The following is a 19,417-nucleotide window of genomic DNA, read 5'->3' as shown; positions in this document are numbered from 1 at the left end:
CATTTGCCATTCAAAATACAGTATAAATAAAAAAAAATTTGTTCACATGCTTACGTTTGATATGAACATTAAGTAGTTCTGAAATCCAGTTTGTTTATTCAGTATCTGAGCTTCATATGTTACATGAAAGCACTTCAGTAAAGCAATAAACCAATCAATCAATCAAAACCACTGTCCTCAGATGCTCTAGCTGCAAACTAATGTCAAATTCTGCTGTGAAAGACATGTAAAATCTTCGTCTTCAGTAGAATTCATGCTTATTGAGTCCTTGAAGGGATAGTTTGCCCAAAAAATTAAATTACCTCACCATTTGCTCTCACTTGTGTGGTTTTAAACCTTACACAGGTGTTAAACTCAGTTCCTGGAGGGCCACAGCTCTGCACAGTTTAGCTTTAACCCAAATTAAACACTGATCAAACAAATTGAGTCATTCAGGTTTGTTTGAAACCCACAGGTGTGTTGAAGCAGGGTTGGAACTAAACTGTGCAGTAACTGGATTTGACACCTATGCCTGACATTTTTCTGCACAAAAAATAAGATATTTTGACAAATGTTGGTTGATGGTAGGTAAAGTAAATTTACTTTAGAAGTGAATGGGTACCAGCTTTCTTTAAAATAACGCATTGTGTGTTAAACAGAAGAAACTCAAATAGGTTTTGAATATGTGACGGGTTAGTCAAATCAAGTTTTCGTTTTTAGATGAACTATCCCTTTAAATCTGCAGCGAATGGATGTTTTTCACCTCAGAAAACTCAACGTGTGATAGTAAATATCTTAATACAAGTACCACAAACACAATAGTTTGCGTTTAAAATGACTTTTAATCTAATTAGACGATTTTGTTTCTCAGAATAACTTTTCAACTCACATTTTTCCGGTCGCCGAGGCCTTCTGGGAGTTCAGCACGTTTGTGAAAGCTTCATGGGAACAGACGACAGTTTCCTGCTACATGGGTTTTTCATATCAAACAGCCATTTTTTCTAATTTCTTTGGCTTTCAGATTGTTGTGATTACTCTGAGGCCGCTGTATGGTTTTTCCGTACACACGCAGACACACATTTGTGTTTGAAGTTTTCTGCCAAACAGCCTTTAACACGACGGCCAACGGAAGAGGAGAGTCAATTGAGTGAGTCAATGACATCACACTGACGACACATTTATCGGCACTATGTTCAGAACACAACATTAAAGCTTCGTAGCATGTGTCACAGAGCTGTTGTTGTGATGAAAATACATTGAATTCTTATTCTGCTTTTGTTCAGTCCAGGCTTAAGAAAATTCACCCTCTAATATTCCCTTTGTGAAAGTATGAACTCAAACCCATATGTTGTTGTTAGCTCATATTGCTAGTTTTGTGAACAATTCTTGCATGTCATTAAGAAAAGAAAATAGTTTTCCATTGTAATCTAAAAAAAATAATAATAATCTAAAAACGCACTTCCTCTTTATTTTTTAGTTATTTTTTAGGCCTATTATTATTTTTTATTGTGTTTTAACAATACAAACATGGGCCTATTAATCATAACAATGGATGACATCAAGTACAATAGTAAACAAGTAAAATTAATAATAAAATAAGATAGGCTAAAAAAAACAGTAAAGAGGCAAATTATCAAATTAAATAATATTTACAAAGTCCTTTTAAAATAACACAGTTTTAAAACTTTTTTGCTTTAAACATTTTGTAAAGTAGTAATTACTTTATCCCACATAATATTTCTGAACAGATCGGAGGTCTCAATTTTTTGTGAACTTGTAGTTTTTCTCCATCCAAACCCCCTATAAAACTCTAAATTTCATGAATGCACTTGCTCTTTATTGTTTTTAGTTAAATCGTCAGATTTACGTCTGTCTGATGTATTGGGCGTGGCTAGCATAATTAACCACGCCTCTTCAACTGACAGTTTTGGCTATAGATAGATCTATGAGTTTTTACAACATGAAATATTATGGAGGAGGTGTCTGTTGGGTTTTAATATTAATTTAACAAAAAAATGGCATACTTGACCATCCAGAATCCCAGAAAACACTTTTGTGGGCAGTTAATATATGAATTATTTATTCAAGCTTCACAAACAATACTGTAGGGCTCCTTTTCTAATAATCTTCATTGATTAAAACAGTGTTAACAGGACTTTTATTAATTAATTTTATTGTTTTGTATCACAGATAACTGGTTCTCATGTGCATGATGTTTTCATGATTATGGTAACACTTCATTTTATTGGCTGTGATGCGAATATAATATTGTTAACTGTAATTAATTATATATAGTCCTTTTTCAAATATTTCCCAAATGATGTTTAACAGAGCAAGGATTTTTTCACAGTATTTCCTATAATACTTTTTCTTCTGGAGAAAGTCTTATTTGTTTTCTTTCGGCTAGAATAAAAGCAGTTTTTAATTTATTTAAAAGCATTTTAAGGTCAAAATTATTAGCCCCCTTAAGCAATTATTATTTTTTTTTGACTGTACCATCATTATACAATCACTTGCCTAATTAATCTCACTTGCCTAATTAGCCTATTTACGCCTTTAAATGTCACTTTAAGCTGTATAGAAGTGTCTTGAAAATATCTAGTCAAATATTATTTACTGTCATCATGGCAAAGATATAATAAATACGTTATTAGAGATGAGTTATTAAAACTATTTTGTTTAGAAATGTGTTGAAAAAAAAAACTTTCAGTTAAACAGAGTTTGGGTGAAAAAATATACAGGGGGGCTAATAATTCTGACTGCCCAATCCAAATCCTACGCCTTCTCCGTCCCTTAGTCCTTCCCCTCACCCCTAGTACGGGTGTCCCAATTGTTTTCAGCTTGAAGGCGTAGGAGAATGAGCTTTTTACAGTGTCTGCTATAATGCTATTGATGGTTTTCGCGTGTTTACATTGATGAATATGGCCACGGTGTAAATGCACAGTATAGTTATGATCTTATTGCCGCATTATATCATTATGACATAATATATGCCTTCCGTGATTTCCTGTAGATAATTGCCAAAAAATAACATAACTGGAATATCGTCAATCTTGTGATCATCGATCTCATATGAAGCAAGAGATCTTGAAGACGTATGATGATGAGTGCAGGTGTTGTAGTTCTGTCCCATTTCTTAGGGGTAAAATTTTAAGCCCTTCCCCTTCACACTCTGTTTCAAGGGCCAAAGGGAAAGGGTAGGGGTACAAAAATAGAATTGGGATTAGACCATATACATTGTATGCACATCTAAACTTTTTTTTAAAAAAGTGTTTAATAGTTTATAAATTACAATAGCTTATAAAATCAATATTTTTTATAATCTGAAATGTTTAAAACATCTAAAATAAACTTCCTTTAAGATTTCTGTAAAATACCTTATTTAATTATATCAGATAACTTTGTCATTGCAGCATAATACTGCTTGTATCAGATTAAAAACAGCATCACAAGAATAGTGTAGTAACAACTATATAGCATCTTTTTATTTAATCTTTTACCAGTAGATGGCGCAATATCATTTACATTGAGGCCTTCCTGTCTTTAAATCGTATTGCTACACATCTGTTGTAACAAATAAACCCTTAATTATTAAACCATAAAAAGAGAGACAAACTGATAGAAATGGATCACGACAAGATAAAAGACCGTTTCAAAATATGAATCTTATCGGCTAAAATGACAAACTTTTTTTATAACTAACAACTGTATTTCTTAGTGAACCACTGCACTGGTGTTTACAATTAAACTTGTATTATAAATTCACTATAAATTTCAAATGGTTTAAAAACTCCTCAGAAATCAACAAACAATGCTGGAATTTTATTCATGAGGTGGCAGTGCAGCACTAGCAACATCTACAGCAACTCTTAGCTTTGCTGATACTGAAAATAGTCTACAATATACACTTCTGTAGGCCGTCATCATTCAACTGCATTCTCACCAATTAAAATCATACATTATATGAGCATTTGACTAATGAATGGCTGTTTAATATTTTTAGCAACACTGCAAATGATCCACCTATTATCAAATACTTAGGCCTAAATGGTTATTCAGATGTGTATTAAAATGAGGCTTTCTTCATTTTGACAAGCACTCACCGGCCACTTTATTAGGTACACCTTACTAGTACCAGGTTGGACCCACATTTGCCTTCAGAACAGCCATAATCCTTTGTGGCATAGATTCAACAAGGTACTGGAAATATTCCTCAGAGATTTTGCTCCATATTGACATGACAGCATCACACAGTTGCTGCAGATTTGTTGGCTGCACATCCAGTATGTGAATCTCCCATTCCACCACATCCCAAAGGTGCTCTATTGGATTGACATATGGTGACTGTGGAGGCCATTTGAGTACAGTGAACCCATTGTCATGTTCAAGAAAGCAGTCTGAGATGATTCACGCTTTATGACATGGTGTGTTATCCTGCTGGAAGTAGCCATCAGAAGATGGGTACACTGTCGTCATAAAGGGATGGACACGGCCAGCAACATTACTCAGGTAGGCTGTGGCATTGACACAATGCTCAATTGGTACTAATGGGCCCAAAGTGTGTCAAGAAAATATCCTCCACACCACCACCAGTCTGAACCATTGATACAAGGCAGGATGGATCCATGCTTTCATGTTGTTGATGCCAAATTCTGACCCTACCATCCGAATGTCGCAGCAGAAATCGAGACTCATCAGACCAGGCAACGTTTCTCCTATCATCTTTGTCCAATTTTGGTGAGCCAGTGTGAGTTGTAGTTTCAGTTTTGTGTTCTTAGCTGACAGGAGTGGCACCCAGTGTGGTCTTCTGCTGCTGTAGCCCATCTGCCTCAAGGTTGGATGTGTTGTGTGTTCAGAGATGCTCTTCTGCAGATCTCGATTGTAACGAGTGGTTACTGTTGCCTTTCTATAAGCTGGAAATCTGGCCATTTTCCTGTGACCTTGCATTTGTGCACACAGAAAAGCCGCTTACTGGATATTTTCTCTTTTTCAGACCATTTTCTGTAAATCCCAGAGATGGTTGTGCGTGAAAATCCCAGTAGATCAGCAGTTTCTGAAATACTCAGACCAGCCTGTCTGGCACCAACAACCATGCCATGTCCAAAGTCACTTAAATTACCTTCCTTCCCATTCTGATCCTTGGTTAGATCTGCAGCAGATCGTCTTGACCATGTCTACATGCCTAAATGCATTGAGGTGCTGCCATCTGATTGGCTGATTAGAAATTTGCAATAACGAGCAGTTAAACAGGTGTACCTTATAAAGTGGCCGGTGAGTGTATTTCAATATATAGTAAAAACAACGATCACACAGCAGTCATTTTCAGTCAAAGATGCCTATTTATTTCCATAAAAAAGACGTTGAAACAGTTCGAATGTGACCACTTGGAAGCAAAATGCTACACCAAGTTAACGATTCAAAATATGACAATGAATGTAAAAAAAAAAAAAAAAAAAAAAACATCATCTGAAAATGCTAAAAGAGAACAATTAAAAAAGATAAAATGTGGAAATGTTTGCATGGAATAAACATGGTAAAAGACCACTCTATTACCTACCAGAGAGAGAGAGAGAGAGAGGACAGAGGTACATTTGCCATTAAAGAAAGACTGCCAAGTGCTGGGGTAAATATATATAGATATATATCTGCTTCATTTGTCAATTTAGATCAATAAAATATAGGCCTCTGGGTACCTACTCTTTCACCTTTGTCCTAATGTTGCCTGCAAAAATACAGAGGAAAAGTGACATCCAGACATCTCTTTTTAAAAAGTACACATTGAGCATTATTTTACACCTGCGCGAGACTGAGAAGTCGATATCCGTTTACAAATAGTTATCAAAAAGAACGTTATTTCTGCGAGACGCTTCAACAAGAAAAATGGCTTTCCTGTCTCCAAGCTTATTTTCATATTCCATTATATATATATTTATATATATAAAAAATAATGATAAAAAAGAAAATCAATAAAATATACACCGAGAAATGAAAATAAAGAATAATAATAACAACAACAACGAAAAGCATTCAAAATAAACATGAACCCAAGATGTCGAGGAGAAATCAAAAACATTGATCCTTTTTTTGTTACACCAATGTCTGTGAAGAAAATGGAAACGTGTGATCCCTAAAACTGCGTCAGCCCCTGCGATGCTACATTTTAAGGGCGCGAAAGCAAGTGAGCGAGTGGACATAGTGAACACACAGGTGCCAAATAACTTAGAATAACTTAGGGACAGGTGTAGGAACGTGTGTGTGTGTGTGTGTTTGTTTACATGTGGCCATATGTGCGCTTTACAAACGGTCGAGGAACATAATCAGTGCAACGCCTTCGGCTTCGGGAGTGAATTAAAGACAACGAAAGGAAGGTGTTCACGGGTCTGCGTTAGTGATTGTCTGTTTCTCAGTTCAATGTCTCTACAGCAGCGCCTGCAGCCGAGGAGCAGATTCGAGGACCGGGACCCTCGGTGAATCCCACTGGGGTCGAGAGGTGATGAGGGGGGTGAAAGGTTGAGAAGTCTAGCAGGCTTCCATCTCTAAAAGGGGGCCTGTAGCTGCTGTCTTTGCTTTGCAAGAGGAAAAAGACGTCCGCTTTCCTCCTGCAAAAAAACACAGAGGAAGAAAAACAGGGTCAGATTTCCAATCAAAATAATCATGTGGATACAGCTATGGAAAAACCGACAGTTTCTGGATCTGCAATTGCGTTTTACAATGGTTACTATACGATAGTTACGATACAATAGTTACAATCCTATATTTACGATTCAATAGTTAAGATACGATAGTTACAATACGATAGTTACAATACGATAGTTACGATACGATCGTTACGATACGATCGTTACGATACAATAGTTATTATACAATACTTAAGATACGATAGTTACAATATTAGTTATGATTTGATAGATAATAAAAAATAGTTATGAAACAATAGTTACAATACAATAGTTACAATATGACAGTTACGATATGACATTTACGACACGACAGTTGCGATACGATAGTTGCAGTATGATAGTTGCGATACGATAGTTGCGATACGATAGTTGTAATATGATAGTTAGAATATAATAGTTGCAATACGATAGTCACAATACGATAGTTACAATACGACAGTTAAAACAGGATAGTTCCAATACAAGTTACATTACGATAGTTACAATACAATAGTTACAATATGATAGTTGCGATATAATAGTTAATACAATTGTTATGATATGAGTTACAATATGATAGTTACAATACAAAAGTTACAATATGATAGTTACGATAAAATAGTTACAATACGATAGTTACGATAAAATAGTTACAATACGATAGCTACAATACAATAGTTACGATATGATAGTTACAATAGGATAGTTAGTTTATTTATTTATTTGACATGGACATCAGTGTTTTAGCAAACACCTGTCCATAGGAGGCTTGACAAAATTGACAAGTGGAAATTGTTATGATATGATAGTTACAATATGATAATTACAATACAATAATTATGATACGATAGTTATGATATGATAGTTACGATACAATGGTTACGATGGTTACGATACAATAGTATCGTACGATACAATAGTATCGTAACCATAGCAATAGTATGTTTATTTTATTTTGTTTGTTACTGATAACATTTCTTCCCGGTTTTAAATGCAAAATGTTGTTGTTTTTAGCAGTATCTGCATAAAATGAATGTGTGTATTAATTCTAAACCTAAAGAATCAATGTTTTACTTCAAAAGAGTTATGAAATGGATTTTTGAGGAAATGTTTACAAATTTTAGTCCATTAATGACCTAAATGACAACACTTATATCACATTTGAAAGTAATGATATCAAACCTAAGAAATCCAATAAAACCAGAGAAAATAAAAACAAAAAGAACAGAAAATTCAGTCAGTATTTAGTATTAAAGATTTAACAATATATTTTGTATCCTAATAGCTTTCGCAATTGCCGTCGTGAACTAATATACATATAAAATATGGGGTTACTAAGTAAAAAAAATTAAGGTTGAAATTAAGTTAATCTGTATTAATTTGACAAAAGCAAGATAAGTAGCTCCACAGGACAGTTGGTTGGTAGTGTTTTTTTTTTTTTTTTTTTTTTTTATACAAAGGAATAATTTACTGGCCTGGCATGCATACAAATAGTTTTTTTTTTTTTTTTTTTGCCAATTTGTGTGAATTAATATTGATTTGTGAATTGTCTTCCGAACTCAAAACTGTTCAAAATCAAAAAGAAAGATGTGTTTTTTGAGCATTGTGTTGTGTTAACAAAATAATACCGATAAGACCAATTTACTTAATCATAAGCAAATGTCAGTTCACCAGGACTGTCAAGAACATTCGTTTATTCATTTTCCTTCAGCTTAGTCTCTGATTTATCAAAGGTCACCACAGTGGAATGAATCGCCAACTATTCCAGCATGTGTTTTACACAGCGGATACCCTTCCAGCCACAACCCAGTACTGGGAAACACTCAAACACTCTTCTCAAGAACATTCTGTGCATTCAAATTCTCTCTGCAAACAAATGACAATAAGTTAGCATGGAGACATGTTTCCTAATATTCAGCATTGTGCTTTCTGTTTTGAACATCAGGCCATTTAGAGCAAAAACAGATTGCAAGCGTTCCACAAATTGGCATGCTCAAAAAAAAAAGTCTCCCCGGATACCATTTTAAAACCTCTACGTCCAACATTAATCAAGAACCGCATTCTCACAAACCCAAAGTTCTCCATCACAAACTGTTTGTCCAATCTGAATCCCTTTTGAGACCTGAAATATTAAATGTAACAGACTCTATTTTTGGTCGACAAGCTGTATGGGGCTATTTCAGAAGTGCATCAAATGGAATTCCTGATCAAAGTGAGAAGCAGGAATACAGGAGCAAACCTCTGATGGATCGAGCGAGGGGAGAAAGAGAGGGAGTTGGATTAAATGCAAGACTAGTAGCCGCCTCCCTCCCTGGAGTGGAGGTCGAACGCAACCTTTTTTTTTCGACGAAGTGTCAGTTTTGCTCCGTAACTCCACCCTGGACCACTTTCACACATAAATACACCCATCTGGATGCCTTTACCACATGTGGATGAAAGCCAACTATTTTTTTTTCCAGCAAGAGATGACCCTTGGTGGCGAAAGTGAGGAGTCACTGAATAAAGTGAGCGGGGCGCTTTTATTTACCTCTCCTTGCCCGGCCTTTTCATCCTATGAACTCAAAGCTTCCCTGCACCCTCTTCCTGGAGAGTGTTTTCCTTCCCGGCCGTGTATGAAAAAAAGGTTGGCATGCTTTCCTTTCTTTCCCCGCCAGCCTCCTTTTGGGAGGGTCGGGGTGTTTGAAGAGGTTAGGATTGGTGCTCTCGGGCCACGCTTTACAGTCCTGCACCGATACAAACACAGAGCTACTTCCCATTTGCGCTGTGGAATGCAGAAGCCCGGCTTTGCAGGAAATGAAACGCTTCTCTGTATTCAAGGGCCAGCCGCTCTCCGTTCTCCTCTTGGGCCCGGCAGTAGCGAGGCGGTTCTTTGAAGTGTAGGAGGTTAAGATAACAGGCATGGCCCTGTGTCACTCAATTGGCCCGTTCACCTCCTGGGGCGAATCAAAAAAGCTTGCAGCTGGGACCAACACACCTCCTTCCTCCGGACTAAACCCTTCCTCTTTTTTAAAGTCTAGGGAAGGCGGCTTGAAGTGCTTAGAAACCAAAAAAAAAAACAACTAGAGAAAGTGAGCTGGTGAGTTTTAGAACTGCCTGTGTGCGCAATAACTGGCGGCTCCACAAGGAGGCAGCATTAACAGTGTAGGAAACTTGCATCTGACAAAATAAATGATGTAACATTACATTGCAAGCAAATAGATCTTGTTTCAATGTAGTAGGACAGTATAAAGATGATAATTCTGTGTTGCGCTTTACAGCTCACTGTAAAGCATACCATTCTAAAGGCCCGTGCACACCGAGACCTTTTTTGCCCACGTTTTCCCATCAACATTTAATGCCTCGTGACTATATAAAGGGCGTCAATGTAATTGCGCATATCCATAGATATATACGCTAGATATCGCATAGGGACCCTGAGCATGCGTCAATAGCGCCGCCACATTGGTACAGTGCTCCCAGGACAAACGTCTTTCAACCGCACTAGTCAAGACAGTGTTATTACGTGAAGATGCTGGACTTTAGCGCTGTCTACGGGTGTAACGAGCAAACAAAGAAAACAAAGCACAAAGGCAGAACATTTCATAGGTAGGATTAAGTTTTTTACGTTATTGTGAACTTTTGTGCTAATCAGGTAACGTTATTGATGATAATACAGTCACTTACTGCATTCACTATAAGTCAAAGTAGCTCCAACTCGCACTAAATACTCGGCTAATGCTAGTTTTGTTGAATAAGATCAGCAAACAATGCAAAAGATACGTTTATTATTGTCGGCTAGTAAACGAGTCGTTCGTAATGGGAGATTCATTCACAAACGAATCGCTCCCTCTGTCAGTATGAGAAGTGAAAGCAGGTGAGGGGGGGTGTTTCAGGACACGAATTAGATCAAATTTAACACGGGTGGATAGTACATTTCTGTACACTCAAACACAAGCTTTTTGTCAGGAATGCCCGTGCGGTCACTGATCCATTAATGTAGAAAAGTGATGTAAAATTATAATTTTCGTAATTAATAAAAAAAAAAAAATTGCATACTAACATCCAGAGAAACTCCCGATCACAGATATGTGTGTATATGTGTATATCTCTGGCTTTGGATGGCCTCAGTCCTCCACTGTACCTTGGTCCCGCATTCATTTCAAAGGAGCGCAACCCTGTTCCAAAATGGCGGCTTTATTGACGCATTACTTCCAATACACAACAACAGGTTAGGCGACATCTAATGTATATATCTATGGTGCATATCAACGCGCAAAACACCAGGTGCAAAACAGTCATTAAAAAAAAAAAAAACACCTCATGCTCGTTTTGATTTGATGCGCTGCAATAAAACATTCTCCACCAATCATATCTGCACTTTTGTTCACGTGCACGGAGCTGCTGAAGTTACAGTAAACAGCACTTGGAGGCGCTCAAGCGCAAAACTGTCAATGCGAGCGCACATTGAAGAAAATGCCCGGAGGCGATATGAACGTGGAGCTGCTTGTTGCTCTGTGAACAATAATCATTTCTTCATCGCTAGAGCTGGAGCTGCTACTTGAACCATCTATGCTTGTTCGAGTCACCAGAAACTTTACCAACAAGCGTGTGAACGTCCTCTCTTCCCCTTCCTCTGTGTTAAAATCGGCTGTCGGAAGCTCAAAGTTGTATAGCTCCATCTGACGTCAAAGGAGTGATTGTGCATACTCTTCTGCTTGACGCCTGTGAAAATTACTCGGGTTTGAATACGGAAAAATACGACACCCCTGGTTTATATCAATGGAGAGTGAGCGACTTTCTGCGACCTCGCAACGTGAGTGAGAGCGACCATTGGAAACCAGGTGGCCGTCTCAAGTGACTTGACAAAGTTGAGAATCCTTTAACTTTATACAAATGAAGAGCGACATTTTTGAGCGACAGCCAATATGTGCGGTGTAGAGGTCACATGAGCCTCTCACAGCTTGTTTGTATTCTTCTGTGCTTTAGATTTACACAGACCTGCGTTTGCAACAGGTCACCACCCAAAGCGACTACAAAGTCCCTGATACTGTGAATGAGGCATTAAGAGGTATTAAGAAGTGGTGACTGTAAACTTGATGACTCTAAACTTATAAGTCAAATCCAATATTTATTTAAATGTGCACAAAAATTCAAGTATATTTTGGGAGTAATATGTTAAAGATGTACCAGCAGTCGGAACAAAGGAAACATACAGTGAGGGAATCTCAATTCTAGTGTAAAGGAACTGTTTTTACAGACACTGGAGGAGGTTCAAAGCTTTATAATGAATGATGGGAGGGTGGACCAAGAGCTCAAGTCTGGCTTGTGTTAAGCCTAGTCAGCTGAAAATGTCCACTCTCACACCAAACTGACTTTGGACCAGTGACCTTGTGTTGTAGCACTTGGCTTCATGTCTGGTTTGGCAGAGTCCTTGAAGGAGTCCATAAAAATTCAGCAGGCGCTATAAGCAATGATCTGCTAGGGTTCAAAAAATCCCAACCCGAGTAATAAAAACAGCACCTGGATGAAAAATCTGATTTAAAACAAACCACTTCGGTCAGTCAGCACTTCCTTTGGCCCTGAGACAGCAACATTAAAAAACTCCTACACAATTACGTCTATGGAACAGCAAACCAACCCTTGATCCTGAGATCTCTGTGAAAAGGAAGAATGTTCGCCTCAATAAAACCCTCAACAAAACAACATCAGGTGAGGGTAGGGGACACGAGAAGGGCGAGGGCTCGAGTAGGGTCTGCCCACATCTGAGGAGCGCCGGGACGGGAGCCCAGGAACGACGTGCTCCTGCAAAGCCTGAGCTGCAAGCCAGGGCGGCACTATCAAAGAGCAGCACAATGACTGCTCCCCTCCACCGCCCGGCTGCTTCAAAGGCCTCGCCACCGCTCGCAGTCAGCCGCGGGAGGGGGGGGAACGGGGGAAGAAGAGCGGGGGTTCCGCCTGCTTTCACAATGGGAGCCAGATTTACTCCCTAGGAGAGGAACTCCAGCAAAGTGCAGACGGAGGCCGGGGCGTGAAAGAGCAAGAACGAGAGGAAAGGAAATGCAGTAGACGCCACATACTTTACCAATGCACGGCTAGTGTTTTTCAGCCAACAATAAACATCTGGTTACAGGTTTATCTGACTATTTTCAGTTTTATAAGGTTGCTTTTACAGCATCGATGTTGTAATGTAATTAAATTACAATCAGTTCAATAGAATTAAGCATTCGTTTAGTTGTTCAAGTGCAAACTAAGATGTCAGTAGCGGCAGACTAGCACAGACACTCCATTTAAAACACTGGGGTAAACTAAATTTCCATGTTTTAAAGACATGGCAGGGAATTTAATGGAATTTAATGCAGTGCTTCTTGTCTGGTCGGACACCCACTTTATATCGTAAATCAATCAGGCAGTGAAGATCACTGATTTTTAAAGAAATCAGACCCTAAAATGTGGCATTTTTTAAACAGGGCGAAAGTTCACCAGAGGTGCTTCAGCTGACTGAAAAATAAAAGTTTGTGTGCATATACTCCATTTTTGTCTGCTTCGTGTGCTGGACATGTGATCTATGTAGCAATTGATCTGACCAAAAGATCTGATGGTGGTCATTTCAATGTGCTCAATGATTTCTTCGAGTTTGTTTCTTGCACCTACATAGAAGCAAATCTCCTAGACTCTTTTTATAGCTCTGCTGAGTATCTTGGCTGGGATACATGGAAGGAAACCTCTGGGTTTCCGCTGCCCTCGGTAATATTAACCGCTTTATCTTAAGTGACTTGCACTCTTTCAAGGGTTGGAGCAGGACTCATTTGCGAATACCTTTCCTATTGAGTTCCTGAATTTGAATTCCTCTATCAAACTTGCAGTTTCTTTACTGCACTGAAAAAAAGTGTTGCATGCAAAACTGTTGCAAACAATTTATTTGTGTTGAATTTAAACAAACAAATTAAATTTAATAATGTTCAACTTAATTCATTTGTTTAAATTCAGCCCAAATAAATTGTTTACAACCACTTAACATAAAAAAATGAGTAAACCCAAGGAATCATCATAGAATTTTTTTTTTTTTTGGTGTGGGGAGCAATACAAACAAACTGAAATTATGATTATTTAAACTAGAATAAATTGTCAAGACAAACTCTTGTTTAGAAGATTAAAAATCTCCATGTTGGATGGTTTGTAGGTCAGACAGGAATAGAATGATATAATAGAAAGCATGATCGAACAATGGAGCAACAGAATGATAGATAGAATCTTGGAATACACAAAGAAGAGATGGAATGGTAGAATGATACAACATCAAACATTCAATACAATATTTTGATTTGGTTTTCACTGATTGGCCATGTGATGTTTTACCAGTATCAGACAGCACAAGGAAATGGTGGAATGATAGTCAGAATGGTAGAAAGACCAGTAGAATGATTGATATAACCACAGAAAGAATGGTGGAATGATATGAAGGATGATTGACAATGCTTAATGTTAGAATAGAGCCAAAATAAAAGGGAACAATAGATAGAACAGTAGAATTATAGATGGTTAAAACAACAGAGCCATCGATAGAGTAAATGACAGATAGAACCATCAATGGAACGAGAATGCATTATAATTCTATCATTCCAATCAAATGAAAGATGGAATGGCAAAACAATAAATAGATAGATTGGTAGAGGAATAGAGGAAACAGGAGAATGATACAATGTATGAAGCTAAATAAAAGGGTTGGTTGTTCAGTCGGTTAATTGATTGAATAACTGAATGAATTGTGGTCCGGCAATTTCAAATCAAACTGAAATGGAGTGACTTCTTAAAATTCTACACAACACTGAGAACCATTGATGAAAAGAGTACTGAAAAATCACACTTAAGTAAAAGTACCATTACTTGCTTAAAAATGTAATGCAAGTAAAAATATCTGTTGTAAATATTACTTTCAGATTACTTATAGACCTTTTTAACAGTACTCATGAGTAGCGAGTATTACGCTGTAAAAAGCTTAAGCATTTAAATGTAATTTGTAGATGTGTGTAAACGTAGTATTCTGTACTGCATTTAGTTATTGCCGAGCAGGCACAAGACGTCATAAGATGTAAATGTTAGATTAGATTGAGGCTGTGATGTCAGGTGACCAAAATTCAATGTCTAACCAGCATCTAAGGACAACTTTATTTCAATTACCAATAACAGCTTCAAATTACATTGATATTTGGTTGATTTTAGATTGTGTTGGACCAAAGTGACCAAAATCCAACGTCGAGCCAACATTTTAGATCATACTGAGGACAAATACTGATATTAATTTATCAGGTATGGCAACCAAAATCCAACATCTGATAGACGTCATATTGGAAACGTCCACACAAGGGCAGACTATAACATCATTAGACGTTGATATTTGGTTGATTTTAGGTTGGACGTTGGACATTGACGTCAGCCTGACGTTGAGTTTCCAATTTTCATTTTCAAACAAAACGCAAATTGAGGTACAACGTCAATCTAACGTCTTGTTGACATCTTGCGTCTGCTAGACATCCATCATCCTCTCAGTGACATTCATCTGAACGGTCTCTGGGTCATTGTGTGTAAAGATTTTGAACATCTTAGATACTTTTAATTCTTCCAAACAGTTTGCTGCAATTATAAATCAGCCATGTCTTGAGGTAGTGTCTTTGTGCTATTTGATTGGACAGGAATTACAGTAGCTGATTTTCTAATCCCTGTTGACAAGTGAAATAAAGTAGTGACTGCAGGATGAAGGAAAGTAGCAGAGTAAAAGTACAGATACAGCATTAAAAATGTACTCAAGGTAAAGTAAAAGTACACAATTTAAAAAATACTTATTAATTTACAATTTCTGAGATAAACTACTCAATTACAGTCATTTGAGTATTTGTAATCTGTTACACCACTGCTGAGAACACATTTCAAAGCCCCCATATATCAGGTCCGAACCTTCCCAAGTCAAGTTACAAGCTTCTGGTAAACCAAACCAAGGTCTGTAGTTCCACCCTACACCAAATTGAAAGCATTTCTAGGCACAAAGGGTATCAGTTCTTCTGTCGTGCATAGGCTTGAGGCACTGTGGACATTAAGAAGAGAGACTAGGCTCTCCCCATCAGCACACAAGGGTCTTTTAGTTTCTCCCTCTTGTTCTTTTTCATCAAAGGCTGACATCTGACTTCTGGCCTCACTCATCACAGACATAAAGCTGGAAAAAGACGGCCTGATTCGTGCACAGCTGTCCAGCAGCACTTTCTTCACAGGACAGGCCGTGAACTTTAAAGTGGCCCATACCTCCAGTGGATTCCCACTATTGTCAACCCTAGAACACTGGAAGCTTTCAAACCTTCGGCTGACCACTCCCAACAGTACAGTAAACCTGGTTTACAAAAAAAAAAAGCCTGCCAACATCATCAAAACTTGGGCGAAGAATGAAGTCGCTATAAAAATCAAAGGTAAATGCTGCAGAACAGTCAGCATAACATGGAGTCAGTGTCCAGGTGGCAACAAAGCAGCATGTTGAAATGTGCCAGACTGCTGTGACTCACAACCTTGGCTTCTTTGAATGACTAAGACTACATCTTCAGAGCCAGCTTCCATTAAAAGACCACCATTGTTACATGGCTTTCCCCGTTCCCAATGAAAAAAAAAAAAATGCACAGTGGCAAAAAAGTAACAGCCCGGCGGGCATGTATGCCCCAGCTCAGATAACAATCTCAAAGCCTGCAAATCACAAGGGTTAGTCAGACAAAAGCTCTCACAGCTAAATCTGAGAAACAGACACAGTCGAGCAAGAGGAGGATGTGGAAATGCTTGTACGAGCAGGAAAAGCGGGATGTGTGAGGGAGAAAACTCTATAAGCTCAAATTATTCCAGTGTACATTTTTGTGTTATAAGGCATCTAAAAAAAGACCCGACCTGTCCTTCATACCTAAAATAAAATGGTGAAACACCCATGAAATAACCTCAAATTACTCTTCTAGCATCACATTTAAAAAAAAAAACACTCTTTGAGTGCAATATACACAAAACCCCAGAAGCAGCCTTGCACAAATATTGAATAGTACTAAGGCCTGCTATCTTGCAGGCTGATGTATATGAATTTGAAGATGGCTAGATGGTAGTGTTCATGTGTCCTCTGAACACAGGTTTCAACAATATGGCAATATGTTGGAACAATATGTCTCTTAATAAGCGTTCTTTAGCAGCCTTCATGTTCTCATGTGTCATCATCATCAGCTGCCAAAGTTTATTTCTAATACTCAATAGCGCAAGAACGGAGGATGCGTGAAACTTCCCGGATGTGTTCTTGATATCAAGGATGCAGTTCGATGCAGATAAGCACCAAACTCATTTGAGAAGTCCCAGAAGTCATTGCGACTGGAGGTGGGAAGCGCAGCATTCAATACAGGTTTATTATTAAAGTTCACAGATATTACTTATTTATCTCAGGAGTTTCCCTAAATGAAACGGTGATTATAAACATTACCATGAACATCATTATAAAGGCATAAACACATTAAGGTTGTTAATTTGCTGAAATTCAGATTAAAATCTGTTTTATTTATATTGTGCAACTTCTATTTGTAAAGTCTTTATGCAGAGTATATATTGTGAAAAGAGGAAAAAACAATAAATCATTGTATAAATGTTGTAATGTTAAAAATAATTTTCCATTAAAAATGTGTGATGGTCATGTGACCATCAGGAAGAACACAGCATCTCATTTCTCACAGGACAGGTTCTCTGTTCTTGTGGTCTCCCGAGCTCGTTCTTCCAAGGTGACCTGGCAAGACCGCTCTTCGCAAGAACGCAAGTCCGTTCTCTGCGCTCTTGGAATTGAAAAACAGTTAAAATACAATATTCTGAATATTCTGGATCTTGCACCTAACAAATATTCTAATTTATACTAACACTGAAACTAATTAAAACTAAACTAAAACCAAGCAATTTCAAAATATAGAAACTAATATACTAAAAAATAGAAAATCTGCCTCTAAAAACTAGTTAAAACTGACTGAATTTGAGAACAAAAAGTCAAAACGAAATAAAAACTTAAACTAATCCAAAACTATTATAACCGTGCATTCAATCAGATTAGACCATTAGCATCTCACTCGAAAATAACCAAAGAGTTTTTCCTATTTAAAGCTTGACTGTTCTGTAGTTCATCACATGCTAAGACTGACGGAAAAAATGAAACGTTGATATTTTCAAGGCTCATATGGCTGGGAACTATATTTTCATTCTGGTAGAATAATCAAAGTGCAGTGGGTGCAATGATTAAAAATAAATAGTCCCGAATCATTTCTCGAAAATGCACATCATTGCACACAATACACCATTTTGAGAGATGTAAACAAAAACACTCAACGTATTTCCTGTTTCACATTTTTAAGTTTTAAAGCTTCAGAGAATCAAAAAACAGCCGCATGATAATAAATACTATTATGATAGCTGTTTTAACATTAAGTAACGATTGAATTGCCTCTGGTTGCAGTTATGAAAATAGTTTGATAACATGCAGGAAATGTTCATGGGACAATGACATGACCACATTGAAATGGTCTACAGCAGGGGCGGCCAACCCCGTTCCTGGAGAGCCACCTTCCTGCAGATTTCAGTTGCAGCCCATATCAAACACACCTGCCTGTAATTATCATGTGGTGTTCAGGCCCTAATTAATTGGTTCAGGTGTGTTTGATATGGGTAGGAACTGAAATCTGCAGGAAGGTGGCTCTCCAGGAACAGGGTTAGCCACCCCTGGTCTATATTAAGCTTTAAACTGGAAAAATCTTCTAAACTCTTTGGTCATTTTTGAGCTAGATGCTAATGGTCTAATCCGAATCAATGTTTTATGCTAAGCTAAGCTAAAAGGGCTCCTGCCAGAGCCGGAAATCACCAGAATGGAATAATAAAAATGCAATGATAAAATTCACCCGTTTAACTTGTAAAATAAGCCTTGTAACTTCACCCGTTTAACTTGTAAAATTATTTTTTAAAGGTGGAGTGTTCCTTTAAAGTTAATAATGTTGTAAATACCGAGTTAGAGATATGTTTTATTCACTGTTTCATTCATTTGCGTTTAGATGAAAACCCCAAGGAGCACAGTTTTAGTTTTAGTTAAAATATAATCTACAAGACAAAAAAAAAAACATCTTTCTTGTTTGAGTAAATTAAACCGCTAATTAAAAGCATTGAAAGCGAATTCATTTTATGTCAATTAGAATGTGAATCAATAACAAAACGGACAAATGAATCGTTTCTCAGTCTGTCAGATCTGCATAAATTGAGAAGTAGAGGCAGTATTCTCCGTTTTATGTATATGAATCAGCCCAGGCGTCCATCATCCCCAGTTCGCCTGGCACTGCTAATTATTGGATTGCAGATAGAGCTCCTTTTAACTGCCTTTTCAAAGCCATTGCAGCCCTCAGAACGAGAAAAAAAAGAAGAAGAAAGTGCAAAACAGTCCCAATTTGTGTTCGCGAGCCACAGGGTATTGAACCGATCAACCGTAAAACCTTTGTCTTGTAGGTTTTTTGGGAAGGCCTAGATTTGTCACATCTGCGCAGCTTTTACAGCAAAAAAAAAAAAAAAAAAAAGCAGAATAACAGGATATGGGGGGCTAAATAAAATGATGGTGGGGGAGAAAGGATACAGTTGAAGTTAAAAATTATCAGCCTTCCTGTTTTTTAATTTTTTTAATATTTCCCAAATGATGTTTAACAGAACAAGGAAATTTTCACAGTATTTCCTATAATTTTTTTTTCTTCTGGTGAATGTCTTATTTGTTTTATTTC

At 37.4% G+C, this 19,417-nt stretch overlaps 2 protein-coding genes across 12 annotated transcripts in view; both read right to left on the bottom strand.

Annotated features, from left to right (window-relative positions):
• gstcd (glutathione S-transferase, C-terminal domain containing) overlaps nucleotides 1-1,133 on the bottom strand; it is a 158,422-nt gene extending 157,289 nt beyond the window's left edge. For all 6 annotated transcript variants that reach the window (XR_012392707.1, XR_012392727.1, XM_009294165.5 and 3 more), the window contains exon 1: nucleotides 869-1,133. The gene's annotated coding sequence lies outside the window, so the exon portion shown is untranslated. The remainder of the gene's footprint in view (nucleotides 1-868) is intronic.
• Nucleotides 1,134-5,295: 4,162 nt separating this feature from the next.
• lef1 (lymphoid enhancer-binding factor 1) overlaps nucleotides 5,296-19,417 on the bottom strand; it is an 89,363-nt gene continuing 75,241 nt past the window's right edge. For 5 of the 6 annotated variants that reach the window (XM_068222904.2, XM_068222873.2, XM_068222916.2 and 2 more), the window contains one exon: nucleotides 5,296-6,578. Coding sequence is in view for 2 of the 6 variants with exons in the window: in XM_068222873.2 (XP_068078974.1) it covers nucleotides 6,499-6,578 (80 nt within the window). In the remaining 4 variants the exon portion in view is untranslated. 6 annotated transcript variants of the gene reach the window in all.

This window comes from Danio rerio, chromosome 1 (genome assembly GCF_049306965.1).
Source record: "Danio rerio strain Tuebingen ecotype United States chromosome 1, GRCz12tu, whole genome shotgun sequence".
In the NCBI taxonomy this organism is placed as follows: Eukaryota; Metazoa; Chordata; class Actinopteri; order Cypriniformes; family Danionidae; genus Danio; species Danio rerio.
The sequence above is the reverse complement of the archived record's forward strand: the minus strand, read 5'-3'. Positions and strand labels throughout refer to the sequence as shown.